Source organism: Gambusia affinis, linkage group LG07 (genome assembly GCF_019740435.1).
Source record: "Gambusia affinis linkage group LG07, SWU_Gaff_1.0, whole genome shotgun sequence".
In the NCBI taxonomy this organism is placed as follows: Eukaryota; Metazoa; Chordata; class Actinopteri; order Cyprinodontiformes; family Poeciliidae; genus Gambusia; species Gambusia affinis.
Window position 1 is genome coordinate 1,782,347 of NC_057874.1, and position 20,877 is coordinate 1,803,223.

Genomic DNA, 20,877 nt, shown 5'->3' on the forward strand with positions numbered 1-20,877 from the left:
TAGATACGCCTATTCAGGGTTGCTGGTCTTATTCCTTTTCTGGGGTGGAAGAATAGGAATTTTAAAAAGTAGTTGCTAAGGTACTTTTTCTGGATTCTAAGTTTGTTCTTATCCCTGTTCTGGGTTGCTAAATAAGTGTTGGTCAGTATTCTCTGGGCTTTCCAAGCATGCTCTAAATTTGTAAATGTAATGAGTACTTCACAATTTCAAAGTAATAATAAAAACTAAATGTTCCTTTAGTTCATTCTAAAAGTTCATTCTAGTTTCTTTTCTGGCTTGCAATAACAGGAATATCTGTTATATATATATATATATATATATATATATATATATATATATATATATATATATATATATATATAAATGAATCTAAGAAGTATAATATTGGTTTAAGTAGTGAGTATTCTACAGTTTCTAAAAATAAGCTAAAAAGGGAATATAAGGCTAGAGTCTTTGGATTCCAAGTTTGTACTAATTACTTTTCTGGGTTAAAGGTGAATACTCCATAGTTTCTAATAAGTAATAAAAAATAAACAAGAGGGAAGGACACATTAGGAAAGTTTGCACACTCAATATTCAGACAAAACAAAGTCATGGGTGGAGGCATTGACATCAAGAAGTGTATTGCATTTATATTGCCATGTCAACCATGTAGCTCAGTGTCCCAACATGAGTCTGATATGATGTTATCAGTGAATATGTCCTTGGGAGCTCCCAGCTCCTCAGTCACATGGCTGATAGGAGGAGGGCGCAAGGTGGGAAGGAACGTTATGTTTACATATCTTCAAGGAGATTGTAAATATGCAGTCCTTCCTAGGCATCATCAGAAAGCCAAATTAGATACAGAATGTCTTAGGTCGGGTAGATTATAAATTTCAATCTCCCATAAAGTTTCACCAATACATCTCAGTTGATGTATTGATGAATACAGCCTCAGGTTGTCTTTGTTGGATATTAAAACATTTAATTGTGATTAAAAAGAAAAAGTAAGGGGGTAAGAACTTTTTAATGACACTGCAAGTACACCAGACCAACATGTTTATGTTTGACTGTTTGCTGGCCTTTTGTCTGTGTAGCTATAAGCTTACAAAAACATACACACACACAAATACACACGCAAACACACACCAACACCATCACACACATAGTATGTCAATCTTCACAAGGACTTTGCATTTATTTCCTTTCGTTTTTCATTCATTTGTGCAGCCCAACCCTAACCTTACTATTACCAGTATATAACTAACCCTAACAATGAACCATGAGAACCCAGGAACAGGAGCTCAAGACCTCGGTAAACTGTCCAAAGATCTCCTTGTCCAAGCAAGGTCTGAAGGGACCACCATCACCCAGGAACAAGAACCCAAAATATGGATAGACTTTATCAGAAATCCCCTGGTGCTGGAAAACCATGACTCATGCCAACCCAGGAATAGGAGCCTAAAACTTTTTCAAACCTAACGAAAATGCAGACTGTCACCTATGGACTCCAAAATGCCTCCTGGCTCCTTATAGCTAACTGGCTAGCTAAAAAGCTAACTTTTCTCATTTGTACACTTGCATCCTATTTGGACAACAACATGGCTGTAAAAGACAACGATCAAGAAAAAACAAGACAAGGTTACCACTGTGTTGAATTTTCAGGTATTGCAAAAGTTACCCATACAGAATTTTCCCAATCCGACCACATAGACTGCTTGCCAATTTAATCTTGTTGGAAAAAGAGGACGTTTGGGTCCTTTCCGGTGCGGAAGACATGCATTTCAATGTTAATTCACTATCCAAAGGGAGGGGGGCCCTATCCTAATCTCAGTTCACACCTTAGTCTTAGTCCTAACCCCCAACTTAAAGCTACACTTCTTCTTATGTGGCTTCGGCCTCATAAAGAACAGTCAGTCCCCAAAATTTAGTGTGTGTTGTTAGTCCTTACAATGTATCAAATACAAAGCCACATAGCGTCTATATTTCCATGTTGAAGCTGTTAAGCTATACTGACAGATATACGTATAGAGCCAGTGGATTTCTCTCTATGTTTTTCTGCTTCACCCAAAGGCAATATATCGTATAGTGGGAGCTAATTAGTGTAGGCTGTTAGTGAAAAGGCTTGACAAAGGTCAGTCCTTGAGAGTGGCATTAGGTGAGGTCTGTGGAATGGAAAAGTGCATTCGGCCTTTCATTTAATCCTGCCAAAAGCCTTCTGTGATATAGGGTGATAAAGCCTTGACCTGAACATCAAGAAGAATGTAGAAAGCAGAACACAAGAGCTTTACAAATCTAGCTTTATGTACCTTTGTTTCGGTTGAATCATTAACTAGCCTTGGATTACCTGCATGATACAGGAAGAATCAATTCTCCTCCTGTATAATTATACCATCATTTATTCAGATTCTATCGAACGGAGTAGTTTTATGGCACTAGGAACCGCCCTAATGTATATGGAGCCAGTATTTTTCACTTTCATTCAGGTGTAGCCACTCTTGGAAAATAAATATTCTGGAGGAAAAAACAAAATTAAAGTAACGAATAAAGACTTAAAGAAAAATAGTAAAAAATTTTGTTTTCTTAGGTTGTGAACAGTTACAGAAGTGTTCACAATTCTTCTTCCTTTTCTTTCTGGTTTCAGGTTGTACATTCAACTTCACTTGTGCACTCATATATACCTTTAAAAAACTTTTGATACTGGTGCCCTTTATTCATCAGTAGCTAAACAGGAAGTAAAATAGAGAAAGGCAAAAAACATGCGGTAAATGGCATACGGTAAGTTAGAGAACTGAACCCAGAACAGCTACTTCGAGGACTGTAGCTTCAACATGTGTTGTGCCTGTTCTACTGTGGATCCAACAGACACTCAATAAGGGATTTGCATGTTCCCCATTATCCTACTTTATGTAATATTTTGACTGTTGTTTTTTTTGTTTGTTCGTTTTTGTATTATGTACAATAGCTTTAAATAAATTTACTCCCATTTATTTTTATGACTTGTATGTTAATTGTTGAACAACTTTTTTCAAAGCAGTAATCCTGTTTACTTTGCCTTCCCATGTTTCCAGCCCAACCTCATCTCATCGAGAAGCCCCAAGACGTCCAAAAGTTCATCGATGACTCGCTGGTGTGGGAGTGCAAAGCTACAGGGAAACCAAAACCCTCGTACAGATGGATGAAGAACGGAGAAAATCTGGAATCTACAGAGGTGACGTCTGCCAAATGTCTCCACGCTCATAAAGTTCCAAACTTAAACATTGGGCACACTAACACATTTTTACAAATTTCACTCTCAATCTTAGTAGCAAATGAAGAATACCAAACATTCATGCTAAACACACCTTTCTCTGTATTAATTATAATCATCCACAAAGAAAAGCATTTATTTCAAAGGTTTTTAACCATGCCCCATTGTGCTGCGTAGATCAAAGAAACAGGCCAAGTGTTTAAAAGCACCGTGATGTAGAAGCTACACTAATCATCTGCTAAATCTCTTCTTACCAACCTCAGTTATTAATTCTGTGCCACCGCAGATGAAAAGCAGGATTTTTTTTTCTTCAGACTCAAGACTTAATTCATTTCTTTGTGCTTCCTGCCCCCTCAGTTTCCCCACAAGAAATTATCCATCTCATCTTGGCATATGAAAAAGTGTGATTTCTTTATTATTTATATTAGATTATTACATTTGATGTTTTTTCCCTTTTTTCTGAGTACTTTTAAGCTGACTGATTGGACACTGCGGCACAGCTTGCATTTGATAAATAAACTGCCAATATGTTAATTTGCTTCATTATGAAAAGACTGGGACAAACACACCGGAGGACACAGATCAGTGCTTGAGTGTTCTACATGAGGTAGGAATGAACCCAGGTCTGTCACCACATAACCCGAGGCGGCGCTCCACTCAGCGCAGCCTCTTTCACATAAAAACAGATTAAGTTTACTGTCAGGGGAGCGGAATCAACAGTCTGTTTTGCCAACAGCAATGTGTTTTATCAACACCTTTTTATGGTGGTGCAAAAAAAATCTCCCTCTTGTTTCTTATAAGGTAGTTTCTTAAAAAGATTTAATATTCTATTACATTTGATGAGATTTATTTTCTTATCTTTATGTGGATGTACTTAGGAATTTATGATGGGATAAATAAATTCAAATGGTAGCGCTCGGAGTAAATGGCTAACCCAGTCGCCTGTCTGGGGATGAGGCAGTGCTTGGAGTGTGATTAAAGGTTACATCAACTGCCCCGACGTTTGTGCAGCACATTCCTCCTTAATATAGACATAATAAATGGATATATTCAGAAATCATGGGTGAATGGATTAATCAGCGAAGGTGCTGCATTGTTTGAAATGCCACCATTAACCACTGCTGCTTAATGAGTGGAAGAGGGAAAGGTCAGCAGTGTGAGGAGCAGTGATGGGGGGGCACTGGTTGTTAGTTATTACTGGGAATCGATTGAGGTCTTTGTTGAGTTGCTTCTTCACTGGACTGTATTTCTGCTGATAGTTTTCTGCCTGGGAAGAAGTAGCCACCCTGTAAGAGGGAACGAGCGGCCATCTTGATTGTTGTCCTGAATATGCTGTATTTGTGTTAAGGTACAAGACACTCTAGGGAGGCAAAGCAAGCCTTGTGACTGCGTAGACAAAACTTGTTTCATATTCACACTATTTTCTTTAGCCCAGCTGAACCACAGAATTGGTCTGAGATGTGGAACTTCAATTACACTTTCATACTGTCATGCTGCCACCATATGGTCACAGCATGAGAAAGATAAAATGTGAAAAAATGTAGCTCCTTCCTTCTCCCAATGCTAACTAGAAGCAACCAATAAGAGCCAGGAGGCGGGTGTTGGTGCTGAAAATCATGCCCGTGTGCATGCCACTCAGCCCCTCACCACCCAACCCTCATTGCTCTCTGCTACAATATAGCTTCCCTCCATCAGCGCAGCCTGTAGTGAATGCTAATTTAGCAGAAAGTACATGAAAATGATTGACTGTGCTAAGACCCTCCTCCTGGCTCTCATTGGTTGTTTTTGGTCAAGAGCGTAGCATTTCTTGAGATTGATCTTTTTACAGATGATCTGTCTCATTTTATACTGTCATGACATGGTGACAGTTTTAACAAAAATGTTAAATTTGCAGCTTGAGGGGGGATGGGGAGTAGTGCGAGTTTCATTTCAAAGCTGAATTTCTTGGGACGCCTTCTGCTGCTGGGATGGGCTGCCCTTTACACAGCCTGGCATACACAGTGTTCACAGTATACGGAAGCAATTGATATGAAAATGGAAATCAGCGTATTACAGCATAATGTGAGGAGTTTATCACAAATATGAGGCAGCTGTAGAATGTGATTGACCTGGGGTCCTGGGAAGTGACGGTGTACCAATGTGCCGAAAACGCCGAGTAATGGATCCACATGGTATCATCTGTGTTTTTTATCGTTGCTGTTTTGAATGAGTAACTAACTGTTTACATCATTGCTGCACTGATGATACCACCATTGATCCCATGCAAGTGGAGTCATTCACATAACCATTACTTTCCCTAATTATGCTGAAATTGGAGTGTTCCCCCTGCAGGCTAATGGCTGTAATACACCCGGCTCAGGAGACGACATATGACACAGAATGTGATCAGTATTTACAGCGAAGCCAAACATCCACACATCACAAACTGTACTGTAAACAATCTTTAATCAGAGTAGATACTTCAGTCCAGGTGTGACTTTTCAATATACGGTCATATTAAAAAAATAGAATATGTGTTCCCTATTAATTTGTTTCTGTTTGTGAATAAAGTTGCTGACACAAATTAACTTTATTAATATCTAAACTTGATTTGTAAATAAATTTACAAAGCTAATTTATTCATAATAAATAACTTTGAATATTGTTCAATAGTATAGCATAGATCATGGTATGAGCAGTCTGTGGGGATGCTTTTATTCAATTAACCATCACCAACATTTAACAGTTTTCAGACAAATTAATTTCTTTGTTTCTTTTTCCTCTCTTTTTACGCGAATGCTTCAGTTTCCAGTCTGGGGATCCAGTCGCCATCGTTGTTCTTTTTATGACCCACCGGGTGAAAAACTAATGCTTTATCTGAATGTTCCTTTTCTTCTGGCTGTTTCCGTCTGAAGGATTTCAGTCTCTTGATTTATTGTCAATGGCTTCAGGATTAGGATGGCTATGCAATTAAAAGAAAACTCTTCAGTGAAAGAAGACTGAGTTCATTCACAGGACGAATGACTTACTGTAGTGAACTACTTGAACTGGAGGTTTCCCATTTAGACATTTGAAATAAAAGATTCAGATTTTAGGTAGTGAGTCCCATTAAAGGCAGGTTAACTGCTGTAGTTAAGGGCAGATGGTTAAAATTCCCTAATTTGCTTGTTACTGGTGCTGTATCAAAGTAAGTAGGCTCAGTTTAAAGGTTTTGTTCCTCTCACTGAAAGCCACCTGGGAACTTTGTTCATGTCTGCTGCTCTGCTTGCTTTTCAGTTGAGTGCGTATGGTAAATTAATCAAAGATCTTTGGAAACAATAAGCAGATTTATCTTGCAGTTTTGCTCTGGTGAATAATAATAGTGTGCAGCTCTGTAGTGGCATTTTCCTTTTCTTGTGTTTTGAAGATTATACTCCGGAGATTAAGATTCATTTCGATTGATTCATTTGTTGCGTTCTGTTACTTTTACATCTCCATATTTAAGGAAGGCAGTGAAGAGATTTCAGTTTTGTCTATCAATTTGAAAAAGAATGCATGTTGATTTTTGCACTTATTTAGAAAGAAACTGTGAGAGAGAAGTTTTAGAAATTAAAGGGGCAGAATTATGTAAAATTGAATTTTTTGTGGATTGTATCACATTATACTGTTATTCCCTCATCAAAAACATACCTGGAGTGTTGACTTGATTCTTTTGCGCATGTTTGGTTAATCTTTTAATATCCATGACAACCATTCAGCGGTGCAAAAACACCTGGTCGGCCCTCGTGCTGGCTTTGAGGATGCAGCTCCTCCTCAGAGTTACAGTTTCCAAGTTTCCACCCCCGCTCAGCTCCTTCAGACTAGCCAGCAGCAATTAGCAAACACCTGGTGGAACTGCTGAGGTCATTATAGGAGCTACTTCTCAGTACAATGCTGATAAAAAATGTTATTAAAGGGACTTCAATCCGTCTTGCTGAAAAAAGGAGCCATGTTGTGATGACTTCTTGAAGGCGGAGTTTCAGAGCCAGCAGGAGTTTTTAAAGAGACAGAGGCCCAATTTCAAGGTGTTAAATAATTTTCTCAAGTCATATTTAATATCATTTTCATGACTGCAGTTAAGATTGTTACTGGACTGTGCCATAAAATGGTACTATGTGTCTGAAAAGCCCTTTACATTATGGGATAAAAATGTCATCTTTTCATCTAGTGGTTTTGTGTCTAAAAAAAGAGAAATCTGCCACATAAAATGGGTCAAACATGGTCTGTGGACTCTGCCATTAAAGGTCCAGAACAGTTTGTAACGAACATAAATAAATAGTGAGTAGATACCGGTCAAACAGTCCAGCAGCAGTCAGATGCAATATTTTCATATATCAACACTAGAAATTCATATATATATATAAAATTTAGCATTGTGCATTTTTTTTAATCAACCAAATCTGTTCAGTTCACATGACATGGCCAATCACGTTTGCACTGCAGAAGGGTTGCAGATGGTCCCCCCAGGTCCCAGAGCCAAAAACTGCTGATTTCAGAGGAATGTCATGGCTAATTAATAGCAGCTGTAAATGGGAGTGCTTCCCTCCTGCACAGACTGATACCCGCCTCCATTTGCCTGGCTCGTCAGAAGGGATGCTCACACCCTGCACATCCGGAGCTGCTGAGCGTTACGGAAATTTCCAGCACAACCTGGTCAAATGCAGGATTAGTTTGAGATCTCTCAGTGAGGACAGCCTCCATTTTCATGTGACAGCGCCTTAATCCTCCCCTCCCTTTACGACTGGAGTTCAAATGGGCTCTAATGACACAGAAGGTGAGTCGGAGGAAAACACGGGAGATGGAGGGCATGGAAAGCCGAAACTTCACACAGCTGCAAAAACGGATGACAGGCCCTAAAACATTTACTGCTTGTATTTAGGAGGGATAGAAGAACTCCAGATAAGACCGATATCTTACTGAATTGAGCCAAAAAACAGATACAGCCAAATATTGGTATAATAATGCAAGTTTGCCATCTCAAAGACAACTAAACTTTGCACTTGAACTTGAAGATATTTTAACAACCAAAAACAAAGGAGGTAAAAACCACACAAAGCCACAACTTTACATAAAATAAATCATTAAGTATTTGTAAACAAAACTACAATTCAAAAAAACTTTTACCATCAAAATGGAAAATATTGAGCTCATTTTAGCCATTACCTTAACTCAAGCTAATGATTCAGTGCACTGCATCTTAGCACAAATTTGTAGGATCAGCAAGATGCTAAGTTTGTATCAACGGACCAACTAAATCTCTTATAATCTGGCATTGCAAGGAAGTTGATTTCTTACTGACAGGCGTTTATCTCAATAAGCAGAAAAATAGTCTGTTGGAGATTAAATACTCAGCTGATCAAGTGATCCAGCCCAGTTTTTGGTTCATCGTGCTCTGCAGCCGTTAAACACATTTTAATTTGATGCCTCAACGATGAGCTTGATTTGCTCCACAGGGGACTGAATCTGAAAGTCCAAACAGATGAAAAGAAGCTCGGAGCATTACCAGGTACACATCACTTAGTATGTAAAGGGCTTACCTACGGGATCTGCAAAGCAATTTTCTAATGTTATGATATTCCTTCCCCTCTTATCCGTTCCTTCTGCTGAAGGGGAAACAGGCCCTGTGGTGCAGAAGGGTGTGTGTGAGTGTGTGTGTGTGGGGGGGTGATATAAATAGGGCATGGTTTTATTTCTCTCTCATAAACATGTAGATTGATTAGGGTCATTTTCTGCTAGCCTGCTTCCATCCAGCCAAGCCTTTCCCTCCATTAGTGATGAAAACCTAGATTTATTGCCACGTCTGTCACTTCTGCGCCATATTTCACAGGCCCGCTGCGTGGCTGTTTTTATGTAGATGAGCACTGGGGGAAAAAGGCATATTAAAGGTGTGTGTCTCTGTGTCCACAGGAGCGTGTACAGGTTGCCAATGGGATTCTGTCAATCAGTCGGCTAACCCTGTCCGACGCTGGAATGTACCAGTGTGTGGCTGGGAATAAGCACGGCGAGGTCTACTCCAACGCAGAGCTCCGAGTCATAGGTGAGGCTCAGCGGCTCTGTGGCCTAGAGAGACACAAGCTATGATATGGGGGACAACTGTGATGGCTACAGCTGTATAATATTAAAACGAAAAAGTAAAAAAAATATATATATATTTATTGATCACATCTGTCTTATGCAGACAGAACAAGCAACCAAATGAAAGTAGCTGTGTTTCCATTTCAGGCCAAACCATCGTCCTCCCACCACTTCCTGTCGTCTATTTCAACATTTTCGCCAGTAGTAACGTCCTGTTGTTGATCATGACTCGTGATGCAACAAAAGTTTTTACATTGCATTTCGCAGTTTAGTTTTACGAACTATATCTATTTTGATACGACCAAATCAACCATCTCATCCTAGCTCAAAACTTATTGAAAAACGTGAGCCTGAGCAGATTTATTTTTGTAATTTCAATTTGTGTAATTTTAAGGTTAATGGAAGTTAATGGAAGTATATGGCCATCCTGCTACAAAGAAAAAAATATGTTTTCTAGACATTGATGTCTAGAATACATTTTCTCATCAGAGATACCATCAAACTTTCTCTCGTCTGTGTCAGCAGTTTGATTTGTCTCCCTCTCTGTATGCCATGCTATCAGAAGACTGCCCACCTTTCTGACCACTAATTGAAAAGCATTAATTACAAGATGAATGTGTCTGACTGACAGTGATGTACATCAGATTTGTTCAGCTGAGAAGTCTTGGCCCATCTGCCTTGTCAAGATTGTCAGTCTTCAATCTCAGCCTCTGTTTCTCCTTCAACGTATCACATCCAGATGATGTTCATGCAAAACTCTGGTCAAAGGAAAGAAGTGCTGGTGGTTTGAGATGGTAGCATAGCTACAAATCAGACTTAAAACAAAGGGGGAGAATCACATGCTGTCTGACAGAGCATAATACTAATAAACTAACATCAAACTCCACATCAGATGTCTGATTACTAATTATGCAATCGCATCTCTTTGAATTACCCACGGTGGGAAATTCTACTTCTTAATGAGCTCATTTTGAAAAAAAAAAAAAAAAACAGCCCGGAGTGTGATGTGTTTAATAGGAGATAAATGGTCAGAGATAAATTAGACAAAAGAAAGTGTTCACAGAGATGGTTTAATAGACAATTGTTGCAATTCTCTTCTCTCAGCTGTTGCCCCAGATTTTTCTCACTATCAACTGAAGAGTCAGACGCTGGTGAAAGTGGGAGGAGACATCCTCATCGAGTGCAAGCCCAAGATGTCTCCTTGGGGTGTGATCTCATGGCGGAAGGACAGCGAACCCCTGCAGGGCAGCAGCAGGTAAAATATTGTTTCACGTGGTTTGGTTGCTTCTGTCTCTCTGCCAGAACTGCTGGATATTTTCTCCTTGCTTACCATTAGCAAGGATGAGTTATTTGAAGTACTTTGCTGGGTGTGTGGATCTGTGTTTGAACAAACTGAAGATGGCCTAAGAGATGAGCATGAAGCTGCTTAGGGTTGCAAAGTGGAAAGAAACTATTTCTATGCATTCTGTTCAACCCCACAAGTTACCTTGTAGAACCACTTTTCTCCAGAATTACAGATACAACTCTTTAACATCAGTTCTCAGGTAACTCCACAGACTCTCAGTTGGATATAAATCTGTACTGGGTTGGTCTAACTCTTCACAATGCTTTGATTGAAGCTGTTCTTTAGAGTTTGGCTGATTGTCCATCTTGACAGTCTTTTGCTGCTTCTAACAGCATTTCCACCAGGAGGTGTCCATCTTGCTAACAGATACTGTCAGTTTCTCCTGTCTTCTATAAAGAAAGGCATCCTCTGCAAGAAAATGTTGTTGCCACCATGTTTTACTGTGGGAATGATGAGCTTAGGGTGATGTTCAATGTTAGTTTTTTGTTGACTCCTACATGGCTTATGGCTTCTTATGTCTTTGTTTCAATACTTTCCAACTCTTCCGTAAAAGTCTGATTGGTGTGGTGCACAGCTGCTACTTGTCTAGTGAGTAGAGCAACATACCTAAGCTGTAGATCTGTGCAGCTCCTCCAGGGTCAAGGCATCCATACTTTGTGTGGAAGTTGGTGTGCAGTCAAAGTGGACTCAAAGTGGGCATCTGCCAGACACATCTAAGCATAGCTACATTCTTACGACCTGCACTCAGTATGGGAAACAGTGCTCACATCCAACTGTTTTGTATGCGACACAGAGCTGATGAGGGCGAGTCGGCACAATCAACCAGACTGCCACTTTGCAGCAATAATATTTGTGCAGTGGAGAAGAAACAGTGCTAGAAGCCCAACTAACTAAACAAACTTGCATGTTTCCATTAGGATTGTGAGAATTGAAGGAATTTGTCATGAGAAATGTAGGAAATCAGTACATTCAGCTATGACATCTCAACCGTCTGTGGTTGAGATTTCAACCACTGGCTGCTCGTCCACACTGCTCAAAGAATATATACAGTCTGTCCTTGTATGTACCAAAGATTAAAGGCTCCCTCATACTCAGGTCTGCTTCACACCATGGAGGTCTGTGTGTATTCAAGGCAGAATCAATGAGTCACACTTGTAGACTAGTTGGACAAACTGTCCCACACTCACCTATATCATTGCAAAGAGGAAAAGCGCTGACCTGGAGTTCTACGACCACAATGAGGAACGCAGCGTCCCCTCTCAGTCTGGACCAGTTCGTTTTCTGTTGCACTCACTAAAGAGAAATGATGTCCATCACAGGTTACTGGTGTGCAATCTATACAACAGTCCTGTTCTGATCTCCACTAGGACTTTTGTGTGTACTGTTTGCTTGTTTTCTCCTTGCATGCATGAGTTTTCCCGACCACACTGTATCTTTTTACTGCTTTGGAGGGGCATATAAAACAAAGAGATAGAAACACAACGTTTGTGAAATTAGCTCCATAAGATGGGAGTTTTGCCAATAGAGAAGTTAATGTAGCAGAGTTATGAATGGGCTGTTTACTGGTATGATGCTGTAATTAAAACCAGAAGTTTACATACACTGAATAAAAAGACACATGCACCTTTTTTTCTGTCTGAAGTTAAATCAGAGTTAAGTCTTGTTTTAGGTAAGTTAGAAAATAAGTTCTATCAACTAAATACCATAATATTGAGAAAATATGTGAGAAATGTATTTATTAATATGTTCAAAATCAGAAGTTTATAGGTGGTCTAATACATTAAACCAGTTACTTTCCTGTTTGCACAAATTCTCTCCACGTTACCTTCTCAGTAAACTGTTTTGTGTTTTATACAATCATTCTAGATCTTCAAATTCCAATATTCTGATGACAGAGATATGAATTACTTTGCTGAGCTGTTTTGATATAAGTTTCCAAACCAGGATTTGAAGGTAAGTCAGAGACACAGTGCAGGTGTTTTAAATTCATATACCCATGGTGCATTTGAAAATGATTTAGTGAAATGTAACAAGATACATTATAAAATCAATACGAGGCTGAAATGCCAACGCAGCCAGGGAACAACAAAGCAATATTTTGTATCTGTTTCTTCGCTACAGAAATGCTGTGCAGCAATGGCCACCGTGTTGTTGCTTTAGCAGACGGAGTTCTTTAGTAGGAATGGTTTGAAATTTGTAATATGACACCTTTCTTGAATTGCAGTGTAATGCTTAACCTTAACTTGGGGGTGTTTTCAAAGAGTGTAGCAGTGCATTTTGAAATGCAGGGAAATTCTTCATTGTATCTCCAGAGGCATTCTGAGGCACTCCTCACATGTGGTAGCAGCCGGCTGAGAGGAAGAGAGCAGCGTGAGGCCTAACTGAGTAATGGATAATGGGATCCACTGTGTTTTATCAGCAGCTCTTTGGTGGGGGCCATGCAGACCAGCTGTTGAGTAAATTCAAAGTGCTAATCAAGTAGTTTTCACCTCAGTGGGGAGGGTGGAGGCTCCTGAAATCAAATGAGTCCACTCCTGACACGCTGCCAAGCTTCAGAGGAGCAGAGGGCGATCCCACAGTCCGACCTTGTGTGACCTCTGCGATGTGATTGTCTGCTTCACGTAACGTTGGAGCGTGTCTGTCTGGGTGAAGTGTGAAGTCTGGCCCTGAAGCGTCACTGCTGGCAGGGGGGGTCACCCAGTGGGTGTCAGCACCCGAGCGCGGCTTCGCTCCGACAGCAGGGCTGTGTGCTCAGCGTCTTGCCAAGGTTTTGCATATACACAAAGCAGTGTTGTTGCTTGTCAAACAAAAGTGGAAGGGGGATTTGCATAGTGGTTTCGCTCCTGGTGCCCTTCAGTTGCCCTGTGCTACTTCAATCACGCTGCACTCAGACCTTTTTGAATCTGTTAATTTGAGTTTATTGTTCAGAGTGATTTCAAATGTCTGGGACTGAAGTGTTAAACAGCCGTCACGACAGAGTGATCAACCAATCAGAGTTGTTGGTAATGGTGCTTTGGAGGAAGTTATTTTCATCAAATTCATATGCGTCTTGCATTTTTTGTCTTCTGTTAATATACAGTTGGAAAAGTCTTAAAAAGCTCAGAATTCATTATTCATAGCTGGAATAATAAAAATGGAAAAATGTTTGTAATTCCACATCTCATTCCCTGTTATGTTGTTGTAACAGCATCCATCCATCCATCCATCCATCCATCCATCCATCCATCCATCCATCCATCCGTCCATCCATCCATCTATCCGTCCATCCATCCATCCATCCATCCGTCCATCCATCCATTTTCTAACACTTACCCCTAATGGGGTCATGAAGGGTGGTCACCTGGGACTCTAGTGACCACTGAGACAAACAGGACAAACAACCATGCACACACATACACATTTAGTTATTTTGTTAGTTTAGTTAACTATGATAACCTTGTCACTACTTCATGTTGCCAGACAAGTTCTAGTTAAGTGAGTTCAGGTCAGGGTGTGGCTGGGGAAATTACTCCAAAACTTATGGTTATTTACAATCATTTCCAGAGTTACCAATGGGAGAAATGATGACTTCTGGATTTGTTCCCCTGGTCAGTGAGCTGATCATTTGAAAACTGCTTTTTGAATTTTCTTAGGTCACCTCTATCTGATCTGGAGTATTTAACTGTCACAAAAAAGAAGAAATTTCCTCCATCCATTCAGTTTTTCATCCTTGCTTTCAAAGTTTTAAAACAGGAAGGTGAATGAATACCATTTAGATTTTTGTAAACCTTCTTACCATGAAGTGCCATTAATTATGTACATTAGAAGTTTGTATGGCTCTCCATGAGAGAGCAGTCACATTTTAAAGCAATATGTAATGATATTTTAAAACAAAGATCAACTTTAGCATATTTTAACACCTGCTTGATTTTCTGCTTTTATTTTGTTGGTTTGAACGTCAGTTTGAAGATCTGTAATCGGCTTGTTGCCCTTAAATGAATGATTTGAGTCTCAGACTACCTGGTAGGCTGCTGCTAAATTAGAGAGAGAATCACAGCTTCACAATCGCAACTCAACTCAGTCCACACTGGTTCATATTGAAATGATTTCTATCCCAGAGGCTATAGCCAGCCAGGAATTAGAAAAGCTGTTTACGTAGCTTGAAAACACGTGTCAGCTTCTTTAAATGTGCTGATTGTGTCTCTCCTTGTCTCTCTTCCCTATTATCTGCTTCTCTGCTCATCCGCGACATATGCACACTCGTGCCACGCTGTTTTGCACATCACAAGGAAAAATGCTCAGCATTTGCTGCGGTAATCATTGGACCAATCTGCCTTTTAAACGCACTCTCAGTAAAATCTGTCCTGGCTTTGGGCTCACTGCGGCGATAAGCCATATCATGCTGTCTGAAATTGTGACATTATTTCTGCTTTTTGCATTTTGATGAATGGATGGGATTTACCAATTTTCTTGTTGAACCCTCATGAAATTCATCAGGTCAAAATGAGGTGTTCATGAACTGGTTCTGCTTGGTTCATCTGAGTTATTGAACTGCTTTGAAAGGGGCAGTGTTATGCAAAATTGACCTTTTTGAGCTTTGCATCATGTTATAATGCTATAAAGTTATATGTTATGCCATTTTATATATATCAAGGAGAGCTATGTTAACTGCAGTTCTAAAAATGCTATTCATATATATATATATATATATATATATATATATATATATATATATATATATATATATATATATATATATATATATATATATATCTTTCTGAAAACTCCGCCTTCAGGAAGTCATCTCAACATGGCTCCTCTATTAACCCTTTAACGACAAATTTACTAGTGTTGCTCTGAGAAGTAGGTCCTATAATGAGCTCAGTAGATGTGCAGTTCCACCAGGTATGCTAATTGCTGCTGGCTAGTCTGAAGGAGCTCACTGGGGGAGTTGCAGGAAGGACTGCTCTGTGAGGTGTAAACTTGGAGACTGCAGGTCTGAGGAGGAGCTGTGCCTTGAAGGTGGAGGTAGATCCACTGAGGTGTTTTGCACAGCTGAATGGTTGCCATGGAGATTAAAGAATCAAATTAACACTCCAGGTACGTCTTTGATGAAGGAATATTATAACTCATTGATGTAAATATCAAAAAGTCAATTTTACATAATTCTGCTCCATGAAATTCCACTCACAATGGTATTAAAAAGTCTTCAGTTTGAGTTGGTGGAACCAGCAGAAACCCTGAATACTGTTCACAGCACTACGGACAGCTGTGATGCTATGCGGTTGTATGAACCTCCTCGGTTCTATTGATTTTGATGACCTTGTTGAGCTGCTTGTAACACCTGTTCCAGATATTTGATCTATTTACGCAATGGCAGTATTTTAGAAGCAGACCTGCCTCCACATCTAGGAGATAAAAGGAGGCACAAAGTCAAGTTTCGACACCCTTTGTTCTCTCGAATGGGTTGATGTAACAGAGCGTTGGACTTCAGCCTCAGTTAGTTTTTGGTTTGTTAGTTGTTGTTTTTTCCTACCAGGAGCGGTAAATCATACACTAGCAATCTGTTGTGCTTCAAATTCCCAGTTGAGTTTGGAAGACTCCCTCTATGCATCATGCAGCTATTGCAAGCACAGCCCACCGTCCAGATGATTGCGCTGCAAATGATGGAGCCAAATAAACATTTTTTTCTTACTCATTAGCTGTGTGATACAAGCTTTGAATCGCGTTTCTGCACGTACTGTGTACGACCCTGATGAAATAATTACGTTTGTGTGCGTGAGCAGTTGCGTGCGTCCATGTCTGAGCCGGTCTGCACGGTTACACGACTGTGCAGAAAGATGCAAAATCATTAGAGGTAGCGGTGAACCCCTTTTGTTGAAGATTAATTGCCTTAATTGCGTTAGCACTCCAGAGTGGCGCCAGCAGAAAGGGAACCTGTGTCACCAGCTGGATAATCCATCTTCATAGCAGCAGCCTCGTTTTTTTTCTTTTTTTCTTTTTTTTTGGTAGGACACCGGCAGAAGGAGGGTATGTCTTATCTACTCCAGACAACCCTGCAGGGACGAGGTTTAGATGACATCAGCTGGAACAAAGCAGCTGAGAGCGCAGAGCAGAGCAGAGCAGAGTGGAGCAGGTCTTGCTGATCAGGATGGGAGCGGGCCCTGCCAGCTACACACACCAGCCTGCAACAGCATTTGAATATGTCACTACTGAGGAGAAATGGAGTGTGTCAGGTTGCTCACGGCAGGCGAGTTCAATCAGCTGTTGTTTCACAAGCTGCAGCGTTGAGTCTGCATTGCCGCCTCTCGCATTAAGCACAGGGACAAATACTTAATGTTTCTTTCCTAAGACAAACATCTGGGTTGGACCTTTGAGTCGGTTCATGTCGGCCTCATTCAAGTTTCACAAGGTAAAAGTAAACTGCAAAAACACAAAATCTTATTTATGACCAATCCTGTCACAATAAGCAACTAATCAGTTGATCGTGTGATAAATTAATCTGATGTTTTGATGGGCAATTTATTTATGGTCTCTGATGTTAGCGGTTTTTATTTTCATTTTATTTATTATTTTTGGTTGATGTGTTTTATTTTTATATATTTAAAATGTCTTCCTGTTCCATCGATACAAAACTAAAGTTTATCACTCTTTCAGAAGGCAAACTTGCATTATTATTAAATTGGATGGAAATTGTCTCAAAACAACAACAATATCATTTGTTGTGATATTTAATGTTACCATGACAAACCTACTTATAACAAGGTATTTTTCTATATATGAAATAATCTGCCAGTGGAACTGATACTTTTCCTATCTTAATCAATATTAAGGAATTATTTAAACAATCTCCTATTTCTTGCTGAAAAGCTACTTGAAAGTTAGTTTTGTCTTATTTCAAGTGAACTAAGATATGGGCACATCTTGGCAGCTGTACACAAACATGGTAATATTTTGCAATGGATTCTGAAATCAAATCAAATAGTTTTGGGGAAGTTAGTGCCAAAAATGCTAATTTACCTTTTTTATATTCAGATGTTTTTTTTAAAACATTGTTTATCTTGGTTGGTGAGTTTTATCCTGGCTTGTTTCTGCTTTGAACTGTTGATCCATTTTTGGAGCAAATTTCACAGAATGAGCAGCAGCAGATTAATCAGTGAGCATGACAAATGTTGGTATCAGGATGTTCTCTGGCTCATATTGTTGCCTGGAGCAGTTTAAAAATTGTCAGCTACATTTGTTTGGTACTTCGGCTCATGTCTTTGAATGTTTAAAGCTAATATTCTAAGAAAAGTTGCAGAGGAGCAACTAATTTGCTACATGCAATCTCAAAATAAGTGTTTCAATTTTCCTAACCTTATTTTATATCCAAAAAAAAAAAAAAAAAAAAAAAAAAAAACATTAATAATTGTTTTTAACAAAATCTCTTGTAGCAATATTGTTGGTATCCTTAAAATCACTTTGAAATGAATTTTACTGGCTTTTTGGAATTGAATCTTCACATTTTTAATTTTCTTCGAAGGGTAAATTTGGGAGTGTAAGTTCAGACCCAGGAAACAGCCCAGGTCCCTGGAAAAGATTTCTACATTCAGAATACACATTCAGGGTGTTTTTACACCAGAGACACTGGGGCACCCTGAGGGTGACTGTGGCATTGTGGGTAGAGTTGTTGTCTTGTGATCTGAAGGTTGTAGGTTTCAATTCCAGCTTCCTGCCACATGTTGAATTGCCTGTCAATCTGTGTATTGGTTTATAAATGTATGTGCAAATGTGAATGTGACTCACTTGATTGGGAAAGTGCTCTAGTCCATTTATGCCAAAGGTATTTCTTTGAAATATGGGAATTTAGAATAAAAATCTGGTGCCTTCTGATTGTAACCTAAAAACCAAAAATCTTTCAGGGGACAATACGATTGGCTGCTTTGGTCCCCCAGACTGAAGTCCTACTGAAGAGCTGAAGAGAACAGCCATTTACTCTACACATGAGTAAATATTGAGAAGCCCATCTGCTCAGAAAGCTGCACTCCAGAAAGAATCGGTGTCAAGAGAACACCAACGCTGCTGAAGAGGCGTAAGCGTTGAACTTTGCACTAATTTCCTTTATCACACTTTTCTTTCCTTTATGCCGCTGCGCCGTTTGAGGAGATTTTAATAAGAATCCTGTCACATGTCTCAGGGCTTAATTTTATGAAGACTTTGAAATAATATACGCTGTAGGGAAACAGGTGTAATAATAAATGGTATAATTTAATGATCCGCTTGAACGGATGGTCCACTGGCGCTATTTCAGTCTCCTCATTTCTCAGGACGCACGCTGTTACGCTCATCAAAAAAACACAGTGTTTATCATGTTTAAAAGTCACTTCGCATTTATTTCCCATCAAATCTCTAATTTCCCCCCATTTGGCTCTAATGGAACATCTGCTTGTAAAGAGGAGCTCCAACTCTCCTCGGAGGTTGGCGGTGAGTGAGCGGCGCCGAGGCTGAATACTGAAAGCTTCTGCACCCACAAGGCCTTCTTTCATCACCTCGCCTCCAGTCGAGGTGAGCTACCTGAGAAGGCGGCGGCGGCGGACAGCTGACTGTGTCTTTTCATTTCTGCCGGGCCGCCACACACACCTCTGCGCTTTTTCCCGCTCTCATGAAAGCGACGTGGAGGAGCTCGGTCTGCCGCCGCCCCCCACCTCGATGCTGAGAATGGAAGCAAAGTGAGGATTAGTGCTTTGCTGATGCTGCCAGTTGCAGACAACACCCAGCACTGTTCAGAGGTGCACACACACACACACGCACACGCATATGTGCACACATCCACATGCACACATACACAACGGTGCTACAGATTAAATGTTTTATTTATCCAAACATGTGTCAGAGTTAGAGCTGCTCAGGAGGTGGAAATAATCTTATTGGTTGCTTCAGACCTCGACGGGCTGAAATCTGCTTTTCTTTAGGAGGAAAGCTCAGGTAAATGGTTTCATTGGTCGGTACTAGATGTACTACCAGACCGCCTTTATAACTGACATCCTCTTTTTATTCATTTGTTCCCATTCATGTTCCAAGATGAAGGGGTTTAGGGACTTGTGAAGTTTTCAAGGTATTTCAAATTAACACTTTAAACGTCGAAGTAGATGTTCATCTACTGAACAGAGTATTGTTAAAGACAGCTAAAAGTAAGACTGTTTGTGTCCTCATTGTGTTTTTAGTGACATTTGTTTTTCAGTGGGCTGTACTTTATAGCAATGGGTTTCCAGATGAGCAGGCAATGAAATGTAGACCCTGTTGAACTGAAATGGATGGATTTGATTTTCAAGTACTTCCTGTAATACAAAATGACCCTGGTGTCTACCAGGAACGATTGACAAGCAGACAGACTAATAACTGATTCAGTTTGATCCATTATGGCTCAGGGATAATACATGTCATATTATCTTTTCAAAGTTTTTTTTGGCTCTGTAGGTAATGTGAGAAGGGGACGACATGTGGCAAAGGTCATTGGGTCAGGACAGAGTCTATAACACAATCTGTTAGACATAAATCTTCTCTACTTTTGAAAACAAACCAAAAAATGGAAATTCTTAGTTTATTGCAAACATCTTGTCTTGTTCTTATGTCGATATTATTGCATATCAACATATCATCACATCATCGCTGTATGAAGTCTGTCTTCATGTTTACAAGCAGAATGAATGATAATTTTATCTTTGTGAAAATGTAAATGAAACATTTAAGAAGCTTTTGATCTCTGATCTCTTTTGGGCTTTTATAAAGATAATCTGAGCTAACCTTTGTGTTTCAGTCACCACTGCTACCGGCCGTTGTATTTAGAGACAGACAACCCAATTTCAAGATGAATCTTATTTTCAGCTGATATTGTTGTACCTCCTACATCACAATGTGCCGTCCAGGGGCAGAATGGAGCTGTAAGACTTCACATCATGTAACACCATATTTTCATCCATCAAACCGACTGAGCAGTTGTTGAATTAGTTCCTATTTTACTCTCTGGCCTCTCTTACTTTGTTTTCTTAAGAAAACAAAGTAAGTAGATAAACTCAAATAAATCTTTAAACTGCAATAAAGTGAATTCTGAGATGTTTTCCGAGATTAGTTTGGAAAACTCTCCTTCTTTCCTCCTGCATCCCGTGTACGGCTTGCTGGGATTATTTTTATCTGAGAGATGATGGTTGATATCATTTTTCAAAGTGTGAATCCACTGGTGCAGCATGTGTAATCCATCTTGGTTCCTCTGACA

General features: G+C 39.7%; 1 protein-coding gene across 3 annotated transcripts in view; it reads left to right on the plus strand.

The window, feature by feature from the left end:
• Positions 1–20,877, plus strand: part of cntn4 (contactin 4) — a 264,248-nt gene that overhangs the window by 193,054 nt on the left and 50,317 nt on the right. For all 3 annotated transcript variants that reach the window (XM_044122286.1, XM_044122287.1, XM_044122288.1), the window contains exons 9-11: positions 3,051–3,190; positions 9,134–9,263; positions 10,406–10,556. In XM_044122286.1, coding sequence (XP_043978221.1) covers positions 3,051–3,190; positions 9,134–9,263; positions 10,406–10,556 — 421 coding nt within the window. The remainder of the gene's footprint in view (positions 1–3,050; positions 3,191–9,133; positions 9,264–10,405; positions 10,557–20,877) is intronic.